Source organism: Salmo trutta, chromosome 14, assembly GCF_901001165.1.
Source record: "Salmo trutta chromosome 14, fSalTru1.1, whole genome shotgun sequence".
In the NCBI taxonomy this organism is placed as follows: domain Eukaryota; kingdom Metazoa; phylum Chordata; class Actinopteri; order Salmoniformes; family Salmonidae; genus Salmo; species Salmo trutta.
Window position 1 is genome coordinate 12,143,280 of NC_042970.1, and position 19,322 is coordinate 12,162,601.

Consider the following 19,322-nt stretch of genomic DNA (forward strand, 5'->3'; position numbering starts at 1 on the left):
TTCAGCCTCATTTACTGCCTTTTTGCTTAAACAAATGTGGTTCCTACTGACACTTGAGATATAGAAACTATGACAAAAGGTGATGACAAGCAGATAACAGGCAATCCGTAATTTCGATTAAGACATTAATGAGCGAGCTAGGATGGATATAGTCAATATAACAATTTTTTCAGCACTTCTAAAATGTACAGAGACAGAATTCAGAACATAGGCTGTTCTTACAGTGTTTTTCCTGTACACCAAGTCAGAACCGTATGATAAATAAAGGGGCCATATAAGCAGACAATGATAGCTCTTACAATATTCGATGATTACATTTTTCTAAAACAGGTTATAGGCTACATGTGCACCACCAAGTCAGAACAGTAGGTGAAATTAAGAGGGGAAATAAATCAAATTATTAGGGTGAGGCACATGGGCTACTAACATCGTACTACACAACATACACTTAGTATTACTTTCTTAGCTACGGTATACATATCTCCCTAGAATATTATATCATTTATGCAGCAGCATACAATACATTTTTGGACTCACATTGTTGTGCTTTGCTCACTTGAACAGGAAGGTGGCATGGTGGTCCTTCATGGGCAAATTTTGTTATTAAGGTCTGGCATTCTCTGGATTTATGATGTTTTCAAGACAACTGGGAACTCAAAAAAAAATGAGTAGGAATCATGATGACGTCAGTGATCTTCAGATCGTAGCTCTAGAAAGAGGCCCGAGTTCCCAACTTACAATTCCGAGTTGGATGGCCATTTCAAATGTATTTTCCCAGTCGGAGCTCATATTTGTCTTGAACTCAAATTTCCCAGTTCCGAGTTAACAGTTGCTTTGAGCAGGGCACAAATCATGCTGGATTGACAACATGGCCAATGTTGAAAGTTTATCATTTTAAGCTTGAAAAAGAGACCCTTAAACCCAGACTTGGGACCACACAGCCACTCCACCAAATAGCAGGCAAGTGATTGCTTTGCAAGGCTTGCAGTTAGCCACTGATTCCTTCAAACCCCTCATTGTTGTGTAATGTTTATGTCCAATGGCTGATGAGCACCGATACGTTTTATCTATAATTTCTCTTCATTATTTATCTTCATATGACAAGGATTAACCTTAAGGCTAGGCGTCCCGCTAGTGGGATACCTGTCAACAACATCCGGGGAAATTGGAGAGCGTGCAATTCAAATAAATAATCGTAATATTAAATATTTATGAACATACAAGTATCTTATATTGTTTAAAAGCTTAAATTCTTGTTAATCTAACTGCATTTTCCGATTAACAATAGGCTTTACAGTGAAAGCATAGCATGCGATTGTTTGAGGACGGCGCCCCACATCAACATATTTTTCAACCAGCACAGGCTTCATAAAATCACAAATAGCGATTAAATAAATCACTTACTTTTGAAAATCTTCCTCTGTTTGCAATTCCAAGGGTCCCAGCTACAACATGAATGGTTGTTTTGTTAGATGAAATCCTTCTTTATATCCCAAAAAGTCTGTTTAGTTGGCGCCATTGATTTCAGTAATCCACTCGTGCCAACAGACTGATATTGTACCGGGACTCTTGTACAAAAACTCAAAATTCTTGCTCATTTTTGAAGAAACAAGCCTGAAACAATGAAAAAAGACTGTTGACATCTAGTGGAAGCCATAGGAATTGCAATATGGGAGCTGGAATTACATCAAACCCATATCTTTCCATTATAATTGCCTGGGAGCTCCCCCAAAAAATTCTGGTTGGTTTTTCTTTGGATATTTGACTGCCATATCAATTGTGTTATAGTCTCATACATTATTTGAACATTTCTACGAACTTCAAAGTGTTTTCTATCCAATGCTACCAATTATATGCATATCCTGGCTTCTGGGCCTGAGTAACAAGCAGTTTACTTTGGGCACGTCAGTCAGGCGGAAATTCAGGAAAATAGACCCTAGCCCTAAATATATTATTAAATTAAATGATTTGCCAGTAGATTGTTGATTTGATTCATGATGATGACTGCTAAGATTTTGAAAGTATGATGTTCAGTCCAATCAAAGCTACTGTAGATATAACATGATTTGAGGTCATTTTACCTGTGGCCAATAACCTTGAGCCTTCTTGGATGGGCACTTCTAACGTAACTCTATGGCAGCACCCAAGGGGCTTGACATTTCGAGCTCTACCCTTAGATTTGGCGGTGGAGTAATGTCCCCATGAATGACAGAACACCGAGCCAATCACGGCACAACTAGAGAACATTACCAACTCCTACGATGCGTATTTTTCGCTGGCTGCCCCACCGCCACAGAAAGCAGAAACACCTGTATTTTGGAGCTGCCTTAATCAAGAAAGCAAAACAGAGACTGTGTTTGTATGCAGCTTTATTAACTCAATGACTCAATTAATTTTATTTTTTTACATTGTGTGCAAACTGATATGTGATATATGCAAAACAGGCATCCCCCCCAAAAAAAGCACAATAGATAAAAACGTGTAGCTCAAAACAGGTGCCCTGAATGACGGGTTGCTACTGTCTAGATAGCACCTTTTTTTCTGAGAGTGTATCCATCCACACACCTTAGGTCAATATTCCGAGAGTTGTGAAGAGCAATAACAATGGATGACTATTTTGCAAGCATCGTATTTTCAATAATTGAATAATTGTATACAGACATTGTCTAAATGAGAATGGGTTTAAGTGTATCTAAAATATTATCGAAATCTATAAAAATACATAGGAAGGAAGAATGTCTGCCATGCATGTTTAGTTATTAATAAACTGGGTACCAGATTGCTCGCTTATCAATGACATGTCTTTTTCAGTTCCCATGGTGGACTTCCTGGTCAAGATTCAGGAGTGTAAGGCCATGGAGAGAGAGGATGCTGTGTTTGAGTGTGTCCTGTCACAGCCCTTCGGCAAGATCATGTGGGTTGGCAAGAACTTACCATTGGAGGCAGGGGATAAATATGATATTGAGGTTTCAGAAGACAAGCTCATCCACAGACTAATCATTAAAGACGTTGCTATGGTGGACAAAGGCATATATGCCGCTGTGGCAGGAATCAAATCTTGCAATGCCTTTCTTGTTGTTGAAGGTAAGATGATGTACTGCACCAGTACCATTTCACTGTCATTCCACTTCATGTTTACTCCATGTCGACTCCATGTTGACTCCATGTTTGACTCCATGTTTGACCCATGTTTGATCCACTCAATCTCTCCGGTCATGTCTTTGGTCCAGCCGACAAGGGTGAACCCGGCAAAAAGAAACAACGTAAAACCACAAGGGCAGGAGGAGCTGGAGTTGACCTGACGGCGATTGCCCAAGAGCAGGCAGTTAAAAACACGGCAGACCGAGAGGTGCTGAAGGAGAAGGTGAAAGCAATCAAGGACGAGAGAGCGGCTAATGCCACTGCAGCACCTGAGAATTCAGCTGAAGCTAAAGTTAAGGTGGTAGAAGCTTCCCAAACAGGTAAGGACACTGATTGCAAGTATGACAGAGAACCGTCTGAATCTTATTCCAGGTCATATTGTAGAACAAAATCTTAAAATTCTCTTTTTAGTATTTGCTATTATCCATGTACAATACATGGACATGCATGCTAGAGTACATGGTCCTGTCTAAACTGTATCCTGATCATTACTATTATCTCATTCCAGGTCATGTTGTAGTTCATTGCTATTTACCCTGAAGTATCTATAGCATATTTGGCATGGAAAATATAATTTAAAATGTGTTTCTGACAGTCAGTGACTAGTTGTGATGGTGGTTAAAACTGTAGGAGCTCCAAAACAGGGACCGGCAGTTAAAGGGTCTGACCATAAATCCGTGGATAATGAGGGTAAGATATTATGATTAATGTGTTTACCTCTGCATGGATACCATGTCAAATATGGAAGCCATTTGAGACATAATGGCTTTGACAGTCTGTGTGTTTTACTCATGATTGAGGATCTTGTTTGTCCACTCCATAGATACATAGTCTCTAAACTTCACAGCACTTCAAAACAACTGATACTTTATAGCAGTTTGTAGACTAGACCAGTGTCTCTCAACCTCCAACCTCCGGTCCATGGACTGGCACGCTGCTGACCGGTTCCTAGGCTGTTTCACTGTGAATGATTCCATCAGCTCTAAAGTGCTAGTTTGAACAAAGTGGTCTTTAAGGAGGAAGGACCACTGCTTACTGGGTTGAGAGGTTGAGAAACACTGCACTTGATTTTGGGTTTACCTTCATGATCAGCCAACAATGTCCCATTGTTGAGGTCAGGTCACGTCAATGTATTTGGTTTGTTGCATTACACCATGATTCATAGTGTAATTCATTCAGTGTGGTTGCTTGACTTTATTATTTTGTTTTGTTCTATGTGTTTACTAGTCCGTTTCTGCTGCTCGGTTCTCATCCTTTATGCCATTATTGTGACTACTAATTATCACCAGCATACCCAGGGAGTCTAATGCAATGTGTAACACTTACATTAGATTGCAGAATGAACACAGACATTGTGCTTTCTAAAATGTGCGTTTTATTATGTGTTTTGTATAGTATTGCATCATCTATGTCAGGGAATGGCAACTTTGATGTGTGTGGGGGCCACAAAAAAACGGAGCTCATCATGAGGGGCCGCAGTGGCTCGTGGGTCTGCATTCCCCCCCCACACACCTTGTGAGCGAAACGTTTTAGCGGCCCCTCGTGACAGCGAAGAGAAAGAAATCAGTTCCAAAGTTAATTTCCTGCAAATCTGAACATGTTGCCATAGGGAGGAGTCAAATGTTTGTATTTTTTTATATGACAACTGACGATCAATGGGCCCCACCCTGTTTAGTAATTCGACCGTGCATGCTACAAGTTTAGATAATTGGCTGCTAAACTAATTTACCAATCTAAAAATGTTTAGCTGACATGGGCAAATTGAGTGACTGCTGATGCACAACCAAATTTCGAAATTCAACTTGTGTATTTTATTATTCTGACTCTCAACAGTAAGTTGAGACCCCGACTGAGTTCCCCTAAAAATGTTAATCTATATTTTTGTATTTATTAATATTGGTCCGTGGAAACACAAAAAGGGGGCCATGCGCCCCCGCAGGCCAACAGTTGCCCATCCCTGATCTATGTGTATTTTACGCTTATACTTTTAGTGTCATGCTTTTGTCAGTAGGCCCTGCTGTCGCCCTCATGAAAACATTTCAAGTTGTAAACACAAAATACTGTATTTTCTGACACTGTATTCACCACATCTTAAGTGCAGTTGACGACACATCATTGGTCAATTTTAATGCACTCATCAACAACATTTTGTCAAATCTAAATGTTATTCTAGTGGGTAATCATTATTGATTTTAGTTAGTTAATATTATACATTTTTCCTGTTGAAGGTAAGTATGTGCAACAATAATATAAATGAAACAATTAGAATCTATGCACTGGAACTAAAGCTGAAGCTAAGGTGTTAGAGGCTTCCCAAACAGCTAAGGACACTGATAGCTAGTATAACAGATGATACGAATAAACATTCCAGCTGACTGAATAAAGTTAGCTGGAGAAGGCTTTGTGACGTCCTTCAGACGGCTGTTATGATAAGATCTAAATCAATAGTAATCCGTTTTTTTGAGTGTTGGCCATCTTGACATGTTAAAGTTGGATTGCTGCAGGGCCACAGCACCCAAAGTTGAGCATACCAGATTTTTTATTCAAAGTGAATTTCAATGTAAAACTTTTCTCACCATGACTGGAAGCATAACTGTCATAGAGATGATTATTATTATTAATATTATTATTATTATACTTGGCTCATACGTTGATGCTTTAAATGTGCAATAGGTAAGTTGTCTCTACAACAAAATCTTAAATTCTCTTTTCAGTATTTGTTATTATTCATGTACGATAGATACACAGACATGTACGCTAGAGTACGTGATTCTGTCTGAGCTGTATCCTGATCATTACTATTATCTCATTCCAGGTCATGTTGTAGTTCATTGATATTTACCCTGAAATATCTGTAGCATACTTGGCATGGAAAATATAATTTAAAATGCATTTCTGACAGTCAGTGACTAGTTGTGATGGTGGTTAAAACTGTAGGAGCTCCAAAACAGGGACCGGCAGTTAAAGGGTCTGACCATAAATCCGTGGATAATGAGGGTAAGATATTATGATTAATGTGTTTACCTCTGCATGGATACCATGTCAAATATGGAAGCCATTTGAGACATAATGGCTTTGACAGTCTGTGTGTTTTACTCATGATTGAGGATCTTGTTTGTCCACTCCATAGATACATAGTCTCTAAACTTCACAGCATATCAAAACAACTGATACCTTATAGCGGTTTGTAGACGAGACCAGTGTCTCTCAACCTCCAACCTCTGGTCCATGGACTGGCATGCTGCTGACCGGTTCCTAGGCTGTTTCACTGTGAATGATTCCATCAGCTCTAAAGTGCTAGTTTGAACAAAATGGTATTTAAGGAGGAAGGACCACTGCTTACTGGGATGAGAGGTTGAGAAACACTACACTTGATTTTGGGTTTACCTTCATGATCAGCCAACAATGTCCCATTGTTGAGGTCAGGTCACGTCAATGTATTTGGTTTGTTGTATTACACCATGATTCATAGTGTAATTAATTCAGTGTGGTTGCTTGACTTTATTATTTTGTTTTGTTCTATGTGTTTACTAGTCCGTTTCTGCTGCTCGGTTCTCATCCTTTATGCCATTATTGTGACTACTAATTATCACCAGCATACCCAGGGATTGTAATGCAATGTGTAACACTCACATTAGATTGCAGAATGAACACAGACACTGTGCTTTCTAAAATGTGCTATCTATTACGTGTTTTGTATAGTATTGCATCATCTATGTCAGGGAAGGGCAACTTTGATGTGTGTGGGGGCTACAAAAAATGGAACTCATCATTAAGGGCCGCAGTGGCTCGTGGGTCTGCGTACCCACCCCTACCCCCTCTCTTCCTCCACACACCTTGCGAGCAAAACGTTTTAGCGGCCCCTCTTGACAGTGAAGAGGGAAAGAAATCCGTTTTGAAGTACATTTTCTGCAATTCTGAACATGTTGCCATAGGGAGGAGTCAAATGTTTCATTTTTTTTATATGATAACTGAATATCCATGGGCCCCACCCCGTTCGGTAATTCGACCGTGCTTACTGCAATTTTAGATAGCAGGCAGATAAACTAAATTACCCAAAAAATAAAAAAGAATGCTGACATGGGCTAATTGAGTGACTGCTAATGCACAACCAAATTTCGAAATTCAACTATTTTTCTGACTCTCAACGGTAAGTTGAGACCCCGACTGAGTTCCCCTAAAAATGTTAATCTATATTTTTGTATTTATTATTATTGGTCCGTGGAAATACAAAAAGGGGGCCATGCGCCCCCACGGGCCAACAGTTGCTCATCCCTGATCTATGTGTATTTTACGCTTATACTTTTAGTGTCATGCTTTTGTCAGTAGGCCCTGCTGTCGCCCTCATGAAAACATTTCAAGTTGTAAACACAAAATACTGTATTTTCTGACACTGTATTCACCACATCTTAAGTGCAGTTGACGACACATCATTGGTCAATTTTAATGCACTCATCAACAACATTTTGTCAAATCTAAATGTTATTCTAGTGGGTAATCATTATTGATTTTAGTTAGTTAATGTTATACATTTTTCCTGTTGAAGGTAAGTATGTGCAACAATAATATAAATGAAACAATTAGAATCTATGCACTGGAACTAAAGCTGAAGCTAAGGTGTTAGAGGCTTCCCAAACAGCTAAGGACACTGATAGCTAGTATAACAGATGATAAGAATAAACATTCCAGCTGACTGAATAAAGTTAGCTGGAGAAGGCTTTGTGACGTCCTTCAGACGGCTGTTATGATAAGATCTAAATCAATAGTAATCCGTTTTTTTGAGTGTTGGCCATCTTGACATGTTAAAGTTGGATTGCTGCAGGGCCACAGCACCCAAAGTTGAGCATACCAGATTTTTTGTTCAAAGTGAATTTCAATGTAAAACTTTTCTCACCATGACTGAGAAGCATAACTGTCATAGAGATTATTACTGTTATTAATATTATTATTATTATACTTGGCTCATACGTTGATGCTTTAAATGTGCAATAGGTAAGTTGTCTCTACAACAAAATCTTAAATTGTCTTTTCAGTATTTGTTATTATTCATGTACGATAGATACACAGACATGTACGCTAGAGTACGTGATTCTGTCTGAGCTGTATCCTGATCATTACTATTATCTCATTCCAGGTCATGTTGTAGTTCATTGATATTTACCCTGAAGTATCTATAGCATATTTGGCATGGACAATATAATATAAAATGCATTTCTGACAGTCAGCGACTAGTTGTGATGGTGGTTAAAACTGTAGGAGCTCCAAAACAGGGACCGGCAGTTAAAGTGTCTGACCATAAATCCGTGGATAATGAGGGTAAGATATTATGATTAATGTGTTTACCTCTGCATGGATACCATGTCAAATATGGAAGCCATTTGAGACATAATGGCTTTGACAGTCTGTGTGTTTTACTCATGATTGAGGATCTTGTTTGTCCACTCCATAGATACATAGTCTCTAAACTTCACAGCACTTCAAAACAACTGATACTTTATAGCAGTTTGTAGACTAGACCAGTGTCTCTCAACCTCCAACCTCCGGTCCATGGACTGGCACGCTGCTGACCGGTTCCTAGGCTGTTTCACTGTGAATGATTCCATCAGCTCTAAAGTGCTAGTTTGAACAAAGTGGTCTTTAAGGAGGAAGGACCATTGCTTACTGGGATGAGAGGTTGAGAAACATTGCACTTGATTTTGGGTTTACCTTCATGATCAGCCAACAATGTCCCATTGTTGAGGTTTGTTGTATTACACCATGATTCATAATGTAATTCATTCAGTGTGGTTGCTTGACTTTATTATTTTGTTTTGTTCTATGTGTTTACTAGTCCGTTTCTGCTGCTCGGTTCTCATCCTTTATGCCATTATTGTGACTACTAATTATCACCAGCATACCCAGGGAGTCTAATGCAATGTGTAACACTCACATTACATTTCAGAATGAACACAGACACTGTGCTTTCTAAAATGTGCTTTCTATTTACCAATCAAAACAAATGTAGCTGACATGGGCTAATTGAGTGGCTGCTGACACACAATCACATTTAAAAATTTCTACTTGAGTATTCTATTATTCTAACTCAACAGTAAATTGAGACCCCGACTGAGTTACCCCCCCCTAAAAAAAATGTATATATATATATATTTATTTTTATTCTTATTGGTCCGTGGGCCAACAAAAAGGAGTTATGTGCCCCCGCAGGCCGTATTTTACGTTTATACTTTTAGTGTCATGCTTTTGTCAGTAGGCCCTGCTGTCGCCCTCATGAAAAAATGTAAGTTGTAAACACAAAATACTGTATTTTCTGATACTTTATTCATCTTAAGCGCAATTGACACATCATCGGTCAATTGTAATAAACTCATCTACGGTATAAGAGTTTGTAAAATCTAAGTGGTATTCTAGTGGGTTAATCTTAGTTAATCGTACTTAGTTAATATTACTGAATTTACTGAACTACTGTTGAAGGTAAGTATGCAACAATAATATATACGAAACAATTGTAATCCTATTTGCATAAGGGGAAGAATGCTGTATTGTTTTCATGTTAGCTACGTTTTAGACACAAATGTTTTGCTGAGAAAGTGAAAGGATTTAATCACATCAGTTATTAACTAGTTAGAACCACTGGTAGGTGATTTAGATGGATCTGGAGAAGGTGGTGGAGGCAGAGGTAACAGTGGTAAGAGAGATACTGAGAATTGCAGTGACCCAATAACCTTACTTAGATAAGAGTTATATTAGTGCTCAGTTTACCTATCAGTTTTTGTCATGTAATGCTTCATTACATAACAATGTAATTTTACCAAAATCTAGAAATGAATAGATAACGATTTTAACATTAACTCCACCAGTTGGTCAAAATGTAAAATAACATAATCCTACATTTTATTTGTTTTAATCCCATTTCGATATGATAGCTCAACCTGTGTGTCTACATACAGTGCATTTGGAAAGTATTCAGACCCCTTGACTTTATCCACATGTTGTTACCTTACAGCCTTATTCTAAAATGGATTAAATTGTTTTTCCCTCATCAATCTACACACAATGCTCCATAATGGCGAAGCAAAAACAGGTTTTTAAACATTTTGGCAAATGTATATAAAAAAATGGAAATATGACAATTATATAAGTATTCAAACCTTATACTCAGTACTTTGTTGAAGCACCTTTGTCAGTTATTACAGCCTTGTGTCTACTTGGGTATGACGCTACAAGCTTGGCACAACTGTATTTGGGCAGTTTCTCCCATTCTTCACTGCAGATCCTCTCAATCTCTGTCAGGTTGGATGTGGAGTATCGCTGCACAGCTATTTTCAGGCCTCTGCAGAGATGTTCCATTGGGTTAAAGTCCGGGCTTTGGCTGGAACACTCAAGGACATTCATGTGCCTTTTACTGAGGATTGGCTTCCATCTGGCCACTCTACCATAAAGGACTGATTGGTGGAATGCTGCAGAGATGGTTGTCCTTCTTTAAGGTTCTCGTAACTCCACAGAGGAACTCTGGAGTTGGGTCAGAGTGACCATCGGATTCTTGGTCACATCCCTGACCAAGGACCTTCTCCCCCGATTGCTCAGTTTGGCTTGGCGGCCAGCTCCAGTCTTGGTGGTTTCCAACTTCTTCCATTTAAGAATGATGGAGGCCACTATGTTCTTGGGGACCTTCAATGCTGCAGAAATGTGTTGGTACCCTTCCTCAGATCTGTGGCTCGACACAATCCGGTCTCAGAGCTCTACGGACAATTCCTTCGACCTCATGGCTTGGTTTTTGCTCTGACAAGCACTGTCAACAGTGGGACCTTATATTGACAGATGTGTGCCTTTCCAAATCATGTCCAATCAATTGAATTTACCACAGGTGGACTCCAATCAAGTTGTAGAAACATCTCAAGGATGATCATTGGAAACAGGGTGGACCTGAGCTCAATTTTGTGTCTCATAGCAAAAGGTCTGAATACTTAGGTAAATAGGGTATTGTTATTTTTTTATTTTTAAGAGTTTGCTTTGTCGTTATGGGGTATGGTGTGTAGATTGATGAGGATTTTTTTTAATCCATTTCATAATATTTCTATAACATAACAAAATGTGGAAAAAGGGGCCGGGTCTGAATACTTTACAAATGCATTCTATAGTATAACTGCTTTTTAAAGTAGAGACTGAAATGAAATTGTCTGGTTGTAATCATTAATAGGACAGTCAAATAATGAAGGCCCACCGGCGCCCACTGTGCCTGGCCAGCCAGTCGGAGACAGTACTGGTAAGATTTTGCGAGATTCAATTGAATATTGAATGGATGCAATAACATATATGAATAACAGTATGCTATTCATATGAAATCCGCTGAATCTGATTATTCAGGAATTTTAGAGTGTTTCTAATAAGTAGTAAGTGAGATATGGAGCATCAAATGGTTGCAATAACATATATGAATAACATTAAGTTATTCATATGAAATCATTTGAATCTGAATTACTGAGGCATTTTAGAGTGTTTCTAAAAGCATATCTACATTCAATTAATATATTATTGGCTCGTCAAAACTATTGCTTTGAACTTTTTTTGCATATGATCTCATTCTCTTTTGGATGTGAATATATGAACTGAAATGCTTGCAGTGGTGTTGTCATGACTTCCACCGAAGTCGGTTCCTCTACTTGTTCGGGCGGCGTTTGACGTCACCGGTCTTCTAGCCATCGCCGATCCACCTTTCATTTTCCATTAGTTTTGTCTTGTTTTCCCACACACCTGGTTTACATTCCCTCATTACCTGTCGTGTGTATAACCCTCTGTTCCCCCCATGTCTGTGTGTGGAATTGTTTCTTGTAAAGTGTTTGTGCACTCTGACTGGTTCGCGACGGGTTATTTTGTACCCATATTTTGTTGTTCTGGGTGCCGTTGGTTTTCTCATATTAAACTGCTCCGGTTATTACCCAGTTCTGCTCTCCTGCGCCTGACTTCCCTGCAGCCAGTCACGCACCTCTTACAGGTGTTTTTATATACAACAAGTAGAGGATACGACAATAACCTGTATGCTTAAGCATACTTTAATCCTCAAACAACTTTGACTTTGAATTGCAGTCACCTTTTCTACTGTTCACCCCTCCCTGTCCTGGAGAGGTGCAGTGTGTGTAGGCTTTTGTCCCATCCTAGCATAAACAGGTCCTTGATGACTAGTTGATAGGCCAGGTGTGCCCTACTTAAATGTGTGGTGGGATGTGCAATGACATTGTGACTTAGACATTTCTCGGACCCCACAGTGTTTGCATTTTGTCTGTTTTCGGCTTGTTACTAAACACCCTATGTGGCCCTACTGAGAAACAGTTGATTACTAAACCCATCCTAATCCAGATCACAGTAACATGATATTTACCCATGATAATGATATTTAACTATGTCTATGATAATGATATTTAACCATGAAAATTATCATTAACCATGATAATGATATTTAACTATGTATCCATTAAGCAAGTGGAAACAAGTAATTAGGAAATGTTTGCCCAGAGTCTTAATATATGACTGTAGTCCAGACTAGTAGTCTGTAGAAATTGTGATTCAATCATCAATTTCAATGTAGCTTTTCTTGTTTTTGTAAGGTAAGTTTATATACTGTACATGCATTAATATGCTGCTCATCGTGTTCTTAACACACATAGACCGAATGAGTAAAAGCATTCACAGAACTAAACAAAAATAACTATTACATGTATCATTATAAACTGGGTGGTTTGAGCCCTGAATGCTGATTGGCTGACAGCCATGGTATATTAGAGCGTATACCATGGGTATGACAAAACAAATATTTGTACTGCTCTAATTACGTTGGTAACCAGTTTATAATAGCAATAAGGCACCTCGGGGGTTTGTGATATATGGCCAATATACCACGGCTAAGGGCTGTGTCGAGGCACTCCGTGTTGCATCGTGCATAAGAACAGCCCTTAGCCGTGGTATATGGCCATATACCACACCGCCTCTGACCTTATTGCTTCATTAGAAAACAGCTAACAACAGAACGGTATCTTTACTTAATTATTTTCTTCTCAGTAGATTACTCCATTACTTCACTAGTAATAGCTGTGAATTCAAACCAATGCATAAATGCTAATTGTTTTGTATATTGTGCTGTGTAGGATACAGCATTAAGAGTGGACTCTCAGATGTCTTTGCTCTCCGTGGCAAGAAAGGTGAACTGGTTTGTGAGATGAGCCATGAAGTTGATGGGGCCTGGTTCAAGGATGGAGAGAAGGTAATGGCTTTATAGCAGAAATTACTACTACAGTGTTCACGCGATTCAATTCCTTTGAATAGGTCGCCAAGTTGGTCCTGACACTGACCTGACCTGGAAAAAAATCCATAAGTAGACAAAACATTTCAATTGAGCTCTTTTTTTATCACAAAGAATTTGACCTTACTTTCTTTGCCTTTTCAGTTATCCACCACAGATGGAATAGCCATAGTGAAAGATGGAACGAGACACACGATGACCATTCATAGCAGTAGTGAAGACGACACTGGAGTCTATCACATTGAAGCGGGGGGATTTAAATCAGAGGCAAAAGTCACTGTGGGAGGTATGTCGGCTGCACTTTGAACTCTACCTTACATTTTAGTTTGGTGGACTATGGAGCATTAAGCAGTTGTGTGTTTCTTTCTTTTACATCCTAGAATTACCTGCCGTTGATGCTGATGACCTCCACAAATTTTCTAAGCCTGTGACAATAAAAGTGGGCCAGAATGCATCCTGGAAGATGCCTTATACACCACAGGACAACTTGGAGGTGAAATGGTTTAAGGATGGCAAAGAGTTGAAGGATGGTGGTGGGGTGAAGTTGGTGAAGGAGGTCAAGCACAGCCGGCTGCTGCTCCGGGAGTGTCTGCGTTCTGACGCTGGGGAGATCAAGATTCAACTCAAAAACCCCTTCGGCACTATAGAGGCCACATCTCGACTGATTGTCCTTGGTGAAAAAAACAAATTGTTGTTGATTTTTCTCTAAGCTATGTGTGTGGTGACAATTTTACATCTAGAAATACTTCTGCAACACGATTAAAGTCAGACTGTACCACAATGTGTCCCCGACAGACAAGCCCGGCCCACCAGAAGGCCCGGTGGAAATCTTGGAGACCACCTCCACTGTGATTGAGCTGCAGTGGGGCGCTCCTAAGGACGACGGTGGCTCCCCGGTGACTAACTACATCATTGAGCGCCAGCAGCTGGGACAGACCGTGTGGAAGAAGATGGGTGATGTCGCAGCTGACAAAACCACCTACAGGGACAGGAATGTGGTCCATGGGAAACTGTACATCTACAATATCTACGCAGTGAACCCAGAGGGGACCAGTGATGCACTGCAGACTGAGGAAACAATGGCTGGCGTATTGAGTGAGTAGAATCTGGAGAGAAACACCCTCATGCCAAAACATTGGTCCACATGCCGAAACATTGGTCCACATGCCAAAACATTGGTCCACATGCTGAAACATTGGTCCATTCACTCTGAGTACCTGAGAGTGTAAAAAAGTGTGTTACTTGGGTGAGCCAATGGTGAGCCTCTTTTCTCAATGGGACTCCATCTCTACCGTACTCTTTCATTGTTTTCATTGTTATCTCACCTCCATTTATTAGTATTTGCTGGCCGACCTGGAGCACCAAAAGTGGTCAGCGCATCAAAGACCTGCATCAACCTGAAATGGGAGCCCCCAGAAGATGACGGAGGAATTAAGATTGATGGCTATCAACTGGAAAAACGCAAAAAGGACACAGCTCAGTGGATTGCTTTGAACCCAGTAACTGAGCCTATTGAAGGTCTGGATTACAGATTATAAATTGTTGGTCTTTTTTTTTATGGTGAAAATTTGACACATCATGCCCATCATCAGGTTGGCATGTTCTGCGGGGTAATCACTAGCTGGCACAGTCACAAAGTCATAAAATCGGATTTTAAACATAACCCTAACCTTAACCACACTTAACCCTAACCTTAAATTAGAATGTAAATTAAATTGATGTAATTTAGAATACTTTGTTCTGGAAGCTGGATGAAATAAGGATACAGATGTTACCTTTCAAATACATTTTCTTGTCTACAAACATAGTGCTGGAGTACGCAGTGAAGGATGTTGTTGAGGGGGCGGAGTATGAGTTCAGGGTATCGGCCATCAACGTTTCTGGGGCGGGGGAGTTCAGTCTCCCCTCTGTGATGGTGACTGCAAAGAATCCCAACAGTAAGTTTCCTCAATGATCCATCTGCATGCAGTCTGTAGAAGTAAGAGATGTCAACCAGCACAGAACTTAAAATGTTGTTAGCCTCAGTCTGCAGGAAGAAAATCCACTGTCAGAACCAATGTATGGCCAGTGTGGAACACTTCCTAAGACGTTGCTTGTCTCAAAGGATTGTGTTTGTTTGTTTTTCAGTGAGGCCTACATTCAAAGATCCAGAGGACTTCATGGTGATCAGGGCGGGAAACTCTGTGAGAATCAAAGTTCTCTATGAGGTAATCAACAAAATCAAATCGAAGTTTATTGGTCGTGTACACAGATTTGCAGATGTTATCGCCTGTGTTTCTAGCTCCAACAGTGCAGTAATACCTAGAAATAGTAATACCTAGAAATAGAAATAGGTATAGGTATACCTAGAAATAGGTATTACGAGGAGTGGAAAAACATTGCCTTGTAATGGTCTGCTGATGGCAGAGTCAGCATTTGGAGTAAGCAGCATGAGTCCATGGCCACATCTTGCCTGGTGTCAACGGTACAGGCTGGTGGCGGTGGTGTAATGGTGTGGAGAATGTTTTCCTGGCATACGTTAGGTCCCTTGATACCAATTGAGCAACGTTTCCATGCCTGAAGAATTCAGTATGTTCTAGCAATATAGTGGGGTCCGACCTGGTACTAGATGGCTGTACCTAAAAAACTGGCCCACATTATAAATACATATAATGGTGTGTAAAGACAGTAGGATATTATATGAATAGGAAAGTTGTGTACGGGACTCCCGAGTGGTGCAGCAGTCTAAGGCACTGCATCGTAGTGCTAGAGGCGTTACTAGCCCGGGATCATCCCCGGGCTGTGCCACAACCGGCCGTGGCCGGGAGTCCAATAGGACAGCGCACAATTGGCCCAGTGTCGTACGGGTTAGGGGAGGGTTTGGCCGGGAGTGCTTTACTTGGCTCATTGCATCCTAGCGACTCCTTGTGGCAGGCCGGGTAGCTGCAGGCTGACGACGGTCGTCAGTTGAATGATATTTCCTCTGACACATTGGTGCGGCTGGCTTCCGGGTTAAGCTGGCGGGTGTTAAGGAGCGTTGTTAGGCGGGTCATGTTCCAGAGGATGCATGACTCCACCTTCGCCTCTCCCGAGCCCATTGGGGAGTTGCAGCGATGAGACAAGATCGAAAATTGTGGAGAAAAAGTGGGGTAAAATAAACAAAAAAAATACAAATACAAATAAAAGGTGTGTACAACAGCAAAACATGTGGCAAATCCAACCAACAGTTGTTCTCGCTAATCTAATGCTTTTTAAATTGTCTTTAGGCTGAGCCTCCACCGGAGATCACTTGGATGAAGGACAATGAGCCTGTATCCAGTTTTATACAGATCATCAACACAGAGGGCTGTTCCCAGCTTGTGATCCCCTCAACAAAACGCTCTGATTCAGGAAATTACACCATTGTGGCTAAGAATAAAGTTGGAGAGGCCAGCTTTGACATTGAGGTCCTAGTCACAGGTAATTCCAATTTCCCTTTTCTTATTATTTTTTACTGGCAGAATAAGATATCCTTGTGTGACCTGTTTAGATTTTCCTGCAAAACTTTATATGAACTCTGAAATCTTACACTGTTGAAGTCTTATACTGTTGTGGTCTTATACTGTTGTAGTCTTATACTATTGTGGTCGTATACCGTTGAAGTATTATACTGTTGAAGTCTTATACCGTTGAAGTCTTATACCGTTGAAGTCTTATACCGTTGAAGTCTTATACCGTTGTGGTCTTCCACCGTTGAAGTCTTATACCGTTGTGGTCATCTACTGTTGTGGTCGTCTACCATTGTGGTCTTATACTCTTGTGATCTTCCACTGTTGAGGTCTTCTACTGTTGTGGTCTTCTACTGTTGTGGTCTTCTACTGTTGTGGTCTTATGCTCTTGTGGGCTTCCACTGTTGAGGTCTTCTACTGTTGTGGTCTTCTACTCTTGTGGTCTTCTCACAGGGACAAATTCTAAGTAATGTTGCATTTATTATATCAATCTGAGATTTTTAAAATTAATTACTTGAGCACATTTTCAGATATGATTCAGTCTAGAGAGTCATATATGGCAAAACCTCTGTTAGCCTATGTAACTAATATTTTCTTCTCTTTTGTGGTGCTAGATGAGCCAAAGCCTCCTGGTGCAGTGGAGCTGGAGCAGATTGTCCATGGCAAAGTTATTGTGTCCTGGGAGGCCTCTCCAGACCAGGAGCTGGACAACAGGCTGTATTACATGGTGGCCGAGCACGACTCCAGCACACGCATGTGGCACACTGTGGCAGACCGCATCTTCGACAATTCATACACAGCCAATAACATCATGCCTGGAAGGGAGTACCACTTCAAAATCTATGCCAAGAACGACATGGGCATGTCAGACCCCTCCATGTCACCCACCTGGGGCATCAACAGCAACAGAAGTGAGTTCAGCTGTCAGTTTAGGTTTGGGTTAAAGTCTCTTTTAACCAAGTTTAATCAGAGAATGGATTAGCATTGTTGGAAACAAGTGGCCATTAATGGAATCCATAAACATAATTTGACATTCATCTCCTGACTTGACTGAGGTTGGAACTGCATCAGTTCACTTAAGCTTCTATATAATGTTTTCCAAATCCACAATTATGCTTTACTGTTTTAATTTCCTTTGTTATTTTTTTCTGTCTAGTTCCTATAAACACAAACACGCCAGTGGAAGTCAGCTTTGAGAAACCACCATCTGTCCTGGTCCCTCTGAAGGTGCACTCGCCACCAAAAGGATTCCAGATGTACATGACCTGCGCCATCCGGGGATGCCCCACACCCAGCGTCACGTGGCATCTGAACAACGTCTGCATCAATGGTGACAGCAACTACTACATCACCAACTCGTATGGCGTGTGCTCCATGTACATCCTTAGGGTCAGGCACAAGGACGCCGGAGAATACAAAGTTGTCGCAGTTAACTCCTTCGGCAAGGCAGAATGCTCCACTAAACTTGTTGTTAAAGGTAAGCCTCTGAAAATACTTATTTCCATCATAGAAGTGTTGATTTGGATACTTTTTGTGATTATTTCCTTAATCATTTTCTTAATTTTCTCTCTTTGTTTTTTTTCTTCACAGACTAAATCACATTGATGAATTACCTTGAAGGTTTTCTTCTGCTCTCCTTGATTCTATGTAGAAACATATATTTATTTAAGCAATATTTGAATACGTTAGAGTTTTGGTACATGTATGTTGGATACATGACTAGGTGTTGTGTATTACTCATTAGTTATGTTACTGGCCAACTTATCTTCAGTTGTGAGACAGACTTCGCTAACATTTAGTTTTTTGTTCCATTTACTATATTGACTGAATTATTTATCTCAAATGATAAGGAAATTAAATTGAAGTATTAAGTCATTATCAAAAATAGCACAATATTTGTATTTCTTTGAGAAAATCAAAAATGTACTTTGGAAAACTACAATAAATACAACAATTGTCATTCTTGTCTGATTACTTTTCCTTCAGGTGAATACATAATGCATAAGTCATTTCTCTTTAGTCTAATGGACGTAGGATCTTAATTTGATCACCCTGTTGCAGGAAATAAAAAACTTGTTTTGTATTTGAGGTTTTTAAAAGGCTTCTGAAGTTGGTAATTTCCACTTTGAAATTTCAGACTTGACTTTCCCTTAAACGTATCAACCCCTACAAAAATGTATATTCATTATAATCCACATAATAATTCACATTTCCTGTTGTAGAAAACTGGCTCAAATTAGAATCCTACATCTGTAGTTATTTAATTGATAGGCCTATACAGTATGTTATTCCTGGCTCAAGAAACCTAATTGCCAGCACAGAGGTGCCAGATCCCGACATTTGAGATATTGATGTCATTACTGTGACCAGCAGCACAGCATTGTTTTCATATTGCAGTATGAAAAGCGCTTGACTCAGCA

General features: G+C 40.0%; 1 protein-coding gene across 9 annotated transcripts in view; it reads left to right on the forward strand.

The window, feature by feature from the left end:
- The window catches only part of igfn1.4 (immunoglobulin like and fibronectin type III domain containing 1, tandem duplicate 4), a 33,467-nt gene extending 14,605 nt beyond the window's left edge, over window positions 1-18,862 (forward strand). For 3 of the 9 annotated variants that reach the window (XM_029774453.1, XM_029774454.1, XM_029774462.1), the window contains 17 exons: window positions 2,812-3,084; window positions 3,231-3,461; window positions 3,772-3,831; window positions 6,079-6,138; window positions 8,398-8,457; window positions 11,339-11,404; window positions 13,281-13,396; window positions 13,580-13,721; window positions 13,816-14,109; window positions 14,231-14,530; window positions 14,774-14,953; window positions 15,244-15,372; window positions 15,563-15,642; window positions 16,681-16,873; window positions 17,517-17,813; window positions 18,059-18,379; window positions 18,493-18,862. In XM_029774453.1, the coding sequence (XP_029630313.1) occupies window positions 2,812-3,084; window positions 3,231-3,461; window positions 3,772-3,831; window positions 6,079-6,138; window positions 8,398-8,457; window positions 11,339-11,404; window positions 13,281-13,396; window positions 13,580-13,721; window positions 13,816-14,109; window positions 14,231-14,530; window positions 14,774-14,953; window positions 15,244-15,372; window positions 15,563-15,642; window positions 16,681-16,873; window positions 17,517-17,813; window positions 18,059-18,379; window positions 18,493-18,497 (2,807 nt within the window). In that variant the 3' untranslated portion in view covers window positions 18,498-18,862. The remainder of the gene's footprint in view (window positions 1-2,811; window positions 3,085-3,230; window positions 3,462-3,771; window positions 3,832-6,078; window positions 6,139-8,397; window positions 8,458-11,338; window positions 11,405-13,280; window positions 13,397-13,579; window positions 13,722-13,815; window positions 14,110-14,230; window positions 14,531-14,773; window positions 14,954-15,243; window positions 15,373-15,562; window positions 15,643-16,680; window positions 16,874-17,516; window positions 17,814-18,058; window positions 18,380-18,492) is intronic. The other 6 variants (XM_029774459.1, XM_029774460.1, XM_029774457.1 and 3 more) reach the window with 5 other exon arrangements.
- Window positions 18,863-19,322: the final 460 nt, after the last annotated feature.